Source organism: Primulina tabacum, chromosome 5 (assembly GCF_025594145.1).
Source record: "Primulina tabacum isolate GXHZ01 chromosome 5, ASM2559414v2, whole genome shotgun sequence".
Lineage (NCBI taxonomy): Eukaryota > Viridiplantae > Streptophyta > Magnoliopsida > Lamiales > Gesneriaceae > Primulina > Primulina tabacum.
In genome coordinates, this window is record NC_134554.1 from 18,882,104 (window position 1) to 18,893,523 (window position 11,420).

The 11,420-nt window shown below is 37.8% G+C and overlaps 1 protein-coding gene across 2 annotated transcripts; it reads left to right on the top strand.

Annotated features, from left to right (window-relative positions):
* The first annotated feature begins 6,150 nt into the window (after window positions 1–6,150).
* Window positions 6,151–10,271, top strand: LOC142547218 (polyadenylate-binding protein RBP47-like). 2 transcript variants are annotated; one of them, XM_075655385.1, is made up of 6 exons: window positions 6,151–6,701; window positions 7,994–8,474; window positions 8,919–8,986; window positions 9,060–9,190; window positions 9,282–9,378; window positions 9,819–10,271. In XM_075655385.1, the coding sequence occupies exons 1-6, from the start codon at window positions 6,309–6,311 to the stop codon at window positions 9,984–9,986; spliced, it is 1,338 nt and encodes a 445-aa protein (XP_075511500.1). In that variant the 5' UTR covers window positions 6,151–6,308; the 3' UTR covers window positions 9,987–10,271. The 2 variants fall into 2 exon arrangements, with proteins under 2 accessions (XP_075511500.1, XP_075511501.1); XM_075655386.1 differs by having other exon boundaries at window positions 6,152–6,701; window positions 8,922–8,986.
* Window positions 10,272–11,420: the final 1,149 nt, after the last annotated feature.

Genomic DNA, 11,420 nt, shown 5'->3' on the forward strand with positions numbered 1-11,420 from the left:
ATGTTCATCATATTAAATCATTTTATCATGCCTTAAAAATATTTAACGCAAAATATTTTCATCTTGATCGTCCCCAATCTCCTTTCCCCAGCTTAATATCGAATATATGGAAAAAATCCTTAATTTTATGAAATCATGTAATTTAAACATTTAATCACATAAATTATATCATTTAAGCATTTAAAATCAATTAAATAAAATAAATAAGCAATTTTCATGCATGCATTTACGTGGACTGAGTTTTTGGACGTTACAAATCATCCTCATCTTAAATAAAATTTCGTCCTCGAAATTATGACTTACTTAACAACTCCGAGTAGCGACTCCTCATCCCAATCTCGGTCTCCCAAGTGGCTTTTTCCTCTGAGTGGTTCAGGCACTTGATTTGAGCATTTTATCACCTTGTTCTGTAGCATTTTCTTTTGTCTGCCCAAAATTTGAGTAGGCCTATCTCATAAGACAAGTTTGGTGTAAGCTGCAGTGGCTCAAAATTTAGTACATGCGAGGGATTCGACATGTACTTGCGGAGCATCAATACGTGGAAGATATTGTGAACTCCTGCGAGATTAGGTGGCAACGCCACTCGGTATGCTAATGCTCCCACTCTGTTGAGTATCTCGAATGGTCCGATGAATCTTGGACTGAGTTTGCCTTTCTTACCAAATCTCATAACACCTTTCATAGTTGCTACTTTCACAAATACATGGTCACCTACTGTAAACTCGAGATCTCGTCTTCTTTTATCAGCGTAGCTCGACTTTGAGAAGTTTTCATTCTGTCTCGGATTTTGGCGACTAAATCTGTGGTGTGTTGAACTATTTCGGGACCTATCGTAGCTCTTTCTCCTACCTCGTCCCAATGTATGAGTGATTGCTGACTTATTATGACGGTCTACTATCACCCAAATGACATGGGATCCTTTTACTGTCTTTGGTAAACCTACCACAAAATCTATCGTAATATTCTCTCATTTCGACTCAGGGATGGGGAGTGGTTGGAGCATTCCTGCTGGTCTTTGATGCTCCGCCTTCACTTTTTGACATGTCAAACATTCAGATACGAACCATATAATATCTCGTTTTATACCCGGCCACCAATATAAAAGTGGCAAATCATTGTATATCTTTGTACTTACAGGGTGTATAGAGTAAGGGGTATTATGGGCTTTTGTCAGAATTTCAACTCTAAGTGAATCTCCACTAGGACAATGTCATCCTCGTCAGTATACAACATCTGGCCTCTAGACTCGTCTCGTTGTCTCCATTTCTGTATTTTCTCGACAGTAATCTACCCAGCTTGAATTCTGTCTCGCAAAGTAGACTGTACTTTTAAAGTAACGAGATTAGGAGCCTTGCCCCTAGCATAAACTTCAAGATCGAACCTCTGAATTTTCTTCTGCAGAGGTTCTGTACTGCTAAATGAGCCAAGACTATCGCTTTTCTGCCCAAAATGTCCGCAACTACATTAGCTTTTCTGGGATGATAGCTAATGTCGCAGTCATAGTCTTTCACAAGTTCTAGCCATCTTCGTTGTCTCATGTTCAGCTTCTTTTTGTTGAAGAAATATTTGAGACTTTTGTGATCCGTATAAATCTTTCATTTCTCACCATAAAGGTAATTTCTCCAAATCTTAAGCGTAAATATGATTGCTGCAAGCTCAAGGTCATGCGTCGGATAATTATTCTAATGAACTTTCAATTGTCTAGATGCATATGTGATGACCCGATCATGTTGCATGAGAAATGCGCCAAATCCTAGCTTCAAAGCATCGGTATACAACACAAACTCCCCTTGATTTGTCGGCATAACTAGAACCGGCGCGGTAATGGGCGCTTTCTTCAATTGATCAAAATCGCCTTGACACTCCGGTCCCCATGAAAATTTTGTATTATTCTTCATCAGAGATGTCAAAGGTACTGCAATGAACGAAAAAACCTTGATGAACTTGCGATAATAGCCTGCTAAGCCCAAGAAACTGTGGATTTCCGTTACACTTTTAGGCACCGACCACTATTTAACTTCCTCGACCTTAGATGGGTCAACTTTATTCCTTCTCTTGAAATGATGTGGCCTAAGAATGCCACTTTCTCTAACCAAAACTTGCACTTGCTGAAATTTTCATATAATTTTCGATCTCGCAAAACATGCAAAGTCGTCTTCAAGTACTGATCATGTTCCTCTCGGCTCTTGGAATAAATCAAAATATCATCGATGAAGACAATGATAAACTGATCGAGTTATGGATGAAACACACGATTCATGAGATCCATGAATATCGTTGGGGTATTAGTTAGTCCAAAAGGCATCGCTAAAAATTCATAATTCCTATAGCGCATTCTGAAAGCCTTCTTATGCACATCTGCCTCCTTCACCCTCTGCTGGTGATATCCCGATCGAATATCTATCTTTGAAAATACCGAAACTCCTTACAGTTGAACAAACAAATCCTCGATTCGAGGCAAATGATACTTGTTCTTCACTGTTACCCTATTAAGTTCTCGGTAATCGATGTAGTGTCTCATACTTCTATTCTTTTTCTTCGCGAATAACACCGGCGCCCCATGGAGAGAAACTAGGGCGAATAAATCCCTTGTCTAGCAGCTATTGAATTTTATATTTCAACTCTTTCATCTCAGCAGGTGCTAGACGATACAGTGCCTTAGAGATTGGCATAGTACATTGTATTAACTCAATAGAAAACTCCACCTCTCTCTCGGGTGGAACGCCAGAAACGGTGTCATGGAACACATCCGGAAATTCCTTGACAACTTCCACATATTATATCGATTGACTTCCAGCGTCGGGTATGGATATAATGCTGGCAAGAAAGCCTTGGAAGCCTTTCCAAATAATTTTCCTCGCACGCATGCAAGAAATGATGCGCGACATCTGTCTGTTCTACGTAGCCTCGAATAAGAACGATTTCCCATTGAGCGGTCTAATAGATACTGACCTCTACTGGAAATCGATAGTAGATCCATTCAGTGTGAGCCAATCCATGCCCAAAATAATGTCGAACTCGGGCTTCGGCAACACAATGAGGTCTGCTCGAATGAGATTCTTCTGTAATTTGAGCTCCACATCCTTAACCATGCTTGTAGAGATCATATGCTTGCCCGAAAGCACTGTGACTCTGAATCCCGAATCCACATCCTCTGGTAAGATTTTCAATCGTTTCACAAAGGATTTAGATATGAAAGAATGCATAGCTCTAGAATTTAGCAAAGCGTAGGTAGTTACACCCGCTAACATATTCTGCCTGTAATAATAGTAGCATTATACACAAACAAGGTCATAAATTCGAAAATTATTATAATCTAGGCCCTTTCTAGTTTCCCATATTAGCAAATCTGTCCCTAATGTCTCGAACAAAGTGACCCCTTTTATTTTCGAAAATTGCCAAATGGCCCTCAAAATTTTCGAATTATTGCAATTTAATCCCCAATAATTCAAATTATGTCCAATCTACCCTCAATAATTTCAAAATTTTCTAATTAGCCTCTTAAGTTTCTAGATTGACATAATTCAGTCCTTAAATTCTTAATCCTCCTCGATTTAATCCTAGCATGCATGCTTATTAATTTGAGCGATAAGCAACATGAAATGCTTAGATAGCCGAAATACCTGTAATAAACGTAGTGTCATGCTCTGCTTGCTCAGCGTGCATCACATAAGCCTTCTAGTCACAGGCTGCTTCTGACTCGGGCAATCAATAGCCTTATGCTCGTCTTCTCCGTTCCTGAAGCACTTGTAGGTGCCCCACATGCACTTTCCAGACTGCTGGTGATTTCATTCCTTGTAGAGCGATCTCTCGTCAGTCTTTGGGACAGCTGCTTTTGTGGCTGCCCCTGTGGTTTCTGCTGTCCTGGCAGCCTCGATGGTCCTGAAAACGGCTTCTTGCTCTGCTACTGCTGAGGTGAAGAGGGCCTATTTCTTTGCATCTCCCACTCAATATCCTTAAGTGATTGCTCCGCTCTGAAGGCCCTAGTAAAAACATCATTATAATTCATCGAGTCTTTGAACAGCATATCCCGATGCACATTAGGCCTCAGACCATCAAGAAAGTGCCTCAGTTTCTCAACAGCATCATTAGTGATTAGGGGTATAAAGTGACAACCTCTATCGAACTTCTTGACAAACTCCGCAACAAGCATGTCCCCCCGTCGGAGACTCATGAACTCTCGCTTCAGCCTGGACCTCACGTCAGGAGTGAAGTACTTATCATAGAACATCCGCTTGAAGTCCTCCCATGTGAGGGTATTCAGATTCACCCATCTCTTAGCTCCTTCCCACCACAGAGATGCGTCATCCTTCAGTAAATAAATGGCACATCGGACCTTATCAGCATCCAGCGTGTTCATATAGCAGAAGATCACCTCCAAAGACCTAATCCACCCCTCAGCCATGAATGAATCAGTAGTACCAGCAAACTCCTTCGGATCCATCCTCCGAAAATGCATGTAAATATCATCCGGACAACCCTTGGTAGAATTCCCAGGATGCTGCTCTAATAGGCGTGCCATACCCTCGAGCACCCGTGCAGTAGCATCCGGGGGTGGTTGAGGTACCTCCTCACGTCTCTCTTCCTGCCTCTCCCCCTCAGTACTCATGGAAATAAAAATTTTGGGAGCCATTGTTCACTTCATCCAAACCACGTAACCAACATGCATTTAAATTTAAAATTACGTCTAGCCTCTTAATTCATGTATCATATAAGCATTTAAAACTCAGCATATAAATCTTAAAGCAGTAAAACTCACAGACTTGAGGCTTGACTTCTTGAGCTTCTCGGAGTGGTAGTAACACAACTCTTTCGGGAACCTGGCTCTGATACCAACTGAAATGTCCCTTACTTTTAACATTAAAATTTAAATAAATACTAGGAATTTTTTTTAACATTTTCTCCTAACTTCAAAACCATCCAACATAAGAACAATTAATTAAAAAACTCAAATGCATAAAAATCCATAAATCATCAACTACAAAATCGTATGTCAATTTAAAATAATCCAAAAACTAAACTTCAAAATAAAGCACAAAACCTTTCATAAAATAATCCTCAAAATCTTTTCTTTAAAACTTTAAATCTTAAGCTAATGTGGAAAATAAAAGTCAATCGGGAGTGTACTGCCGGACCCGATCCACTCAAGTCCTAAAACCTCCATGAAAACCCTAGGCGCTAGCCTCCTGACTCCAGGTGTTCCAGCCTTCATTCCACCCATAAACGACCCTTTTTCCATCCCTTAAACACCTTATATTGGCAGCGTACCCATTAGAATCCATAGCACGTCTCATATATGCGTATAAACGTCAAAACTTTGAAAAATATTCATCAAACCGTCAAATAATTTGATCAATATAATTTTCGTTCTTTAAAAAATAAATAATGTATAATATGATTTGAATGATGCAAAAAAGAAAGTTTAGAAGCGTGCCTTCAAATGCTCGAGTATTAAATCGACGACGTAGGTTGGGAAGAGGAGAGAACGGGCGATGAACAAACTTGAATTTTGCTCTCAAACTTTCACAAATTTGTATGTGTGGTGTGTGAAATTTTCGGCCAACTAGGAGTCTATAGAATCCTAGGATTTGATTTTATAATTTAGTGTTATAGTTGATAAAGAAGTCTAGAGTTTAGAGTTTTTTGGACTCTAGTTTTGAAAAAATAATTAGGCCCATTAATCCTAGATAAATCAGGTCCATTAACGCCCAATTAAACATAAAATAAAAGTTTACAAAAATTGTTTCAGAATAATAAATTTCGGGTGCATAAAAGTCCTTTGTTTGACTAAAACCGACTTCTCGGATAAAATAATGTTTGACTCGTCAAATAACTTGGACTCCGGTATTTTTAGAAAATTTTCATTATATTAAATCATTTCATCATGCCTTAAAAATATTTATCACAAAATATTTTCGTCTTGATCGTCCTCGATCTCATTTACCCAACTTAATATCGAATATCCGGACAAAATCCTTAATTTCATGAAATCATACAATTTTAACAACATTTAATCATATAAATTATATCATTTAAGCAAAATTGAATATATTAATTATTTTCACAAGATGCGTGAATTAACGGGATAGATTGCAAACCAGCTTCCGAATCCAACGGTTGTTAGATCTCACGCGTCATGTAAGGGCATCCTTTCATTCAGCCTCCACACCTCCTCTCCTCCGCCTCTCAGATTCACTTATGCATACAACTTCCCCACATCCGTGTATATTACCATTACAGTAGGGTTATTATTGTTATTCTTATACTTCTTTTGGTAATAACTGCACAGTTAGATTTATTTCTTGGATATGGAAGCAGATAACGATTCCGAATCTCAACAGAGTAATTCTCAAGAGAACAACAATAACGAGAATATCAGGGATTATAACAATAGCAAGGTGGCACAACCGCCGCCGCCGCCTCATGTGGTGACGCCGGTTCCGGGGCAGCAGTGGGTTGCGATGCAATACCCGACGGCGGCTATGGTAATGCAGCATGGGATGATGCCGCCGCCGCATTACCCGCCGCACTACATGCCGTACCATCATCCCCACTATCAACACCACAACCCACCTCCGACGCCGCCGCATCAGAGTCAGAGCAGCGATGGGAATGAGGAGAACCGCACGCTCTGGGTTGGTGACCTCGATTACTGGATGGAGGAAGATTATCTACGCCGCTGCTTTGCTTCCACTCGAGAGGTATGTGTGTACATGAGCATCTTTTTTTGTGTAAAAATTTTTTCTTTTTATTTTTCCTTAAAAAGGGTTTGCTTTTGTTAATGGGTTTCTGACTTTCTGTGATTTTTTTATGCTGTTGGTTAATTGTGTTGTATGCGACATATTGTGATAGTACAAGGAAGGATACTTAAATAAAGGCGGCATCTTTAGGTGCAGAGTTTGGTGTTTTAGCTTTGTTATTTGTCGTCGAAATTAGATAAGAGAACTTAAACTTACGGTCTTCTAATTATCGATTTTTTGGAAAGTTTGTTTCTCAAGGTTGAAAACTGAAGAAGTGATTTTGACTGCACTGTGTTGTTATAGATAGTGTTTGGTAATTGAGTTGTTACCAGAAGGAGTAATTTAAATTCTCCTTTCAATCTTTGTTTTGATATTTAGTATATCTGGTTTAAAGGGCCATAATTACTTTTTTGGAAGGTTTTCCAGTTTCTATCAATTGAGTATTGAATTCATGAATTTCAAAATATAGATGTCAAACAAGGTGCTCTTCAGTTAAATATTTACATCAGTCTTTAATTGCTGTTCATTTTTCTTTTAAAAAAGATTATATCGTTTTCTATGTGAACTTTTTAAAGATATAAAGTCTTTTCTCGTACTTCTTTTTTTTTAAAAAAAATTTATCATCTTCACCTGAGGTGGAAGAACAGTTCTATTAATACATGACAATTCCATTGCTATTCCATACTACTGAAAAGGCTATCTATATCATTTACATCCCATTCTTAGAGGATTTTGCGTCGAATCATTTGCTGGTTTATGGAGTTGGAGGTTGAAAATGTTTATTGAAATAGAGTTGAGGAGGTCGAGATCTTTATAGCTTTCTTTAAAAATAATTTGTAAGGAAATACTGATCGGAGGATATTAGTTGCAGTTTCTTTCAACCTGATGCATGGTTGATAAGCACATGAGATCACAAGGAAACTATTGTACAACAATAAAACATATATTTATGCATGCGATCAAATATGAATTACGAGTAAATTGCAATTTTTCTGCAATTAAAAAATGGAAGTTCCTATTTGACTTCCATATGCGACCAATTTGAAGATCTACCTTGCCTTGCTTATTTTAAAGTTAGGTAGGCACTTACAATCCCTTGCACAGATTCTTAGCCAAGGTGCATTGCAATAAGGGTGTGCCATGGTGTAAGAGTAAAACATGTGTCTAATGCACTTTTAATGACTGACTTTGACAGACGCACAAATTCAAAGATTTTCATAGAAGTGATACCAAGAAAAATGTACCCTGTGCAGGTCGCGTCCATAAAAGTTATCCGCAACAAGCAAACAAGGTTTACAGAGGGATACGGATTTGTGGAATTCTTCACGCATGCAGCTGCCGAGAAAGTACTGGAAACTTACACCAGCTTTATCATGCCTAAAACTGATCATCTTTTCCGTTTGAATTGGGCTACGTTTAGCATGGGTGATAAACGATCAAATAATTCCTCTGATCTTTCTATCTTCGTAGGAGATTTAGCTGCAGATGTTACTGATACTTTACTACATGAAACTTTTGCTTGTAAATACTCTTCTGTTAAAGGAGCTAAAGTAGTCATTGATGCCAACACCGGCCGTTCAAAAGGCTATGGTTTCGTGAGGTTTGGAGATGACGATGAAAGATCACAAGCTTTAACTGAAATGAATGGTGTCTATTGTTTGAGTCGTCCCATGCGCATTGGCGCAGCAACACCGAGGAAGACATCTGGTTTTCTACCTCCATACTCACCACAAGGTAATCTTACAAACGGCGAAAACTTTATGTGCAATTTTTCTTTACCCTTCTATTTTGATTGTCCGTGTAGAAGTAATATTCAGGGATTGTATCTGTTTAAAAGGCAATCTTTCTTGTTTAATTCCTGCGGGATTCGGATTATTAAAGATTATAAGGATAAGTCTGAATGGTTGCCAAGAGGGGACTAGCAGAAAAATGAAAACATGAAGAAATTATTATTTCTTCGTGATTTGCATTAGAGCATGGGATCTTTGTTATGCATCATGAAGCAGCATATTGATATGTTTCTCTGAAATTACATGTTTGGATTCAGATGTTTTACAGTTCTGCTTCTGCATTGTTCAATTTAGACAATTTCCTCCGTTCTTCCACAAGACACTCATTTATGTAATTATGTTACTCTGGTATTTGGCGCAGTATTTTAATTACTCTGAATGATTTTAGTAGGTGGGTACTCCAATGGTGTATTAGCTCAAGTCTCGCAGTCTGATGCAGAATCTGTGAACACTACAGTTGGCTATCTAATCCTTCTTGTTCTCTTCTCTTGATCATAAAAAAAACTTGTATAACCTATGATTTTTGTAGATTTTTGTTGGAGGACTTGATCCCAATGTTACCGATGATGAACTCAGACAGCCTTTCCTAGAATACGGTGAAATCATATCCGTTAAAATTCCGGTTGGGAAAGGATGTGGCTTTGTACAATTTGCTAGCAGGTAAATTTACTAGTTAGATGTGTCTTGGATTTGCCTGTACCCTATTGCCATGGTTAAGCTACAATTGGAAGAATGTTATGCATTTTGTCAGAAATGAAGCCGAAACGGCATTGGAGAAGTTGAACGGCACGACAATTGGGAAGCAAACTGTAAGGCTTTCTTGGGGACGTAATCCCATGAACAAACAGGCAACTCACTTTTCACCTTATGTTCTTTCTTCATGTGAATGTATATTTCTGCCACATCTACTTCTATTCCAGAACAGTTTTTTTGCTCTTGTTTCAAAATTGCTTTGAACAACTTAATTGATGTTAATTAATATATTAAAGGTGTGCCATTCGATGCAATTCATGAATACTAAATCATACATCATTTTAAAACTAGTACTTTTACATTTTCTGAATATATTAACAAAATGATATTTACGATCTTACAATTCAATTTTCTACTGTAAAACATCATATCCATGAATTGAATTAGACTGTACTGTAAACTTTTTTGTGTAGTCTCTAGTGATGAATTGGTCCCCGTTCCATTCCTCTCTTATTTCTTGAGAATCTTGTTTCCTTTTTCTCTTTGTTCGCTTTAGTTTTCCGCATCCCATGTTAACTATTTACGCAACCTGCAGTCGAGAGCTGAATATGGAAATCAATGGACGGGTCAATATTACGGAGTACCTTTCTATGATGGCTATGGCTACGCTTTGCCACAGCCAGCCCACGACTCAAGCATGTACCCTGCAGCTGTCTACGGTGCCTATCCCACGTACGGAACCCATCAACAGCAAGTCAGCTGAAGGAGCTCACCAAAATGAGCACGTCCTCTCAGAGAGGAGCTACATCACAGACTTCACATCTCTGTTGAGTGCCTGGGTATGTAGAATCTTGACGTGCGGCTTCAATAAGCTTTGGAGCCGGAACTGAATTTTGACCTGTTTTAGGTGTTAGCTCCTTAAGAATTTCATTGAACATTTGTTTAGAAGTGTGAGACTTGACACGAAACTTCTTGGTTAGAATAAGCGAATTTCCGATGAGATACCATTCTATGCTTATTAACATGGATCCTAATTTAAAATCTCCAATTTTATGGCACCAAACTTTCTTGGCACATGTTTGGTGTAGTTCCGAATTGTATTATTTAACTTGTACCCTTTGCCGAGCAACGCAATCCTGGAAAGATTCGGCGAAACGAGCATAGAGATGAGGTTATTTTGCGATCAATCTCGAATGAGAATGAAACGAAACACAATTGCCTACCCCCTCCCAAGTGAGCTCTAGGAGGACTTGATGAAAAAGAATTTTAAATTGTCAATTTCTCAAACTATAATCAGAACTCGAAATTCTTCATTTATGTATATAAAAAAAATTATATGACCCTAAATTAATCCTGATTTGAAAATAAATTATTGAATCTATTCGAATAAAGATGAGTCTGGGAACTGGGAGGACCATTCTGGGCTGGCATAAGGGCAAGATCCAAGGTGGTAGAAGACCTACACAGAGCTTCTTTTTCATTGTTCATTTATTTATTTGTCTGTTTTTGTCTCATCACTAAATTTGCAACCCCACTGATTTTGGAGTCTTCCTCTCATCCACATTCAAAAATTTTGCCAATTTTGTGTGTAACAAAATGTATGTTGATCGATTAAATCTGTTTTTGGAATCAATAATTACTACAAATAGTACCAAATTAGTTCAGGAATCCTTCTGTAAGCAGACAAGATGAACCAGTTGTTCTCTTTATTGGCTGGCGTGCATCTGGAGTATATATTTTATATATATTTCGATATCTTCGATAATAATAATGAAATTCACATTTTAATATTTTTCTTGTATTACTATAGGACATGATCCCATCGATACAAAACGGATTTTACTAATTCGATCATATTCATGAAAAATTATTAATTTTTATATTCAATATATTATTTTTTATTTCAAAATATGGATCGAAGTTGATCCGTTTTAAGACAATGGACCCGTACTGACGATCTTATAAGAGACCTACTCTTTGATCGATCTCAATACCTATTGTCACTTGAATGTTTTTATGGGAGGTTTTAGTTTAATAAGCTCGATCAATTTTAATAACAATACAACGATTATTCAAACAAGACAAAACAAAAACTCGAAATTTATACTAAAATGATTCTATTATGGATTTTTTTTATAAATACTGGACTAAGTGGTTTAATCAGTATAAATTGGTACCTCGAATAGTAATCGATTCT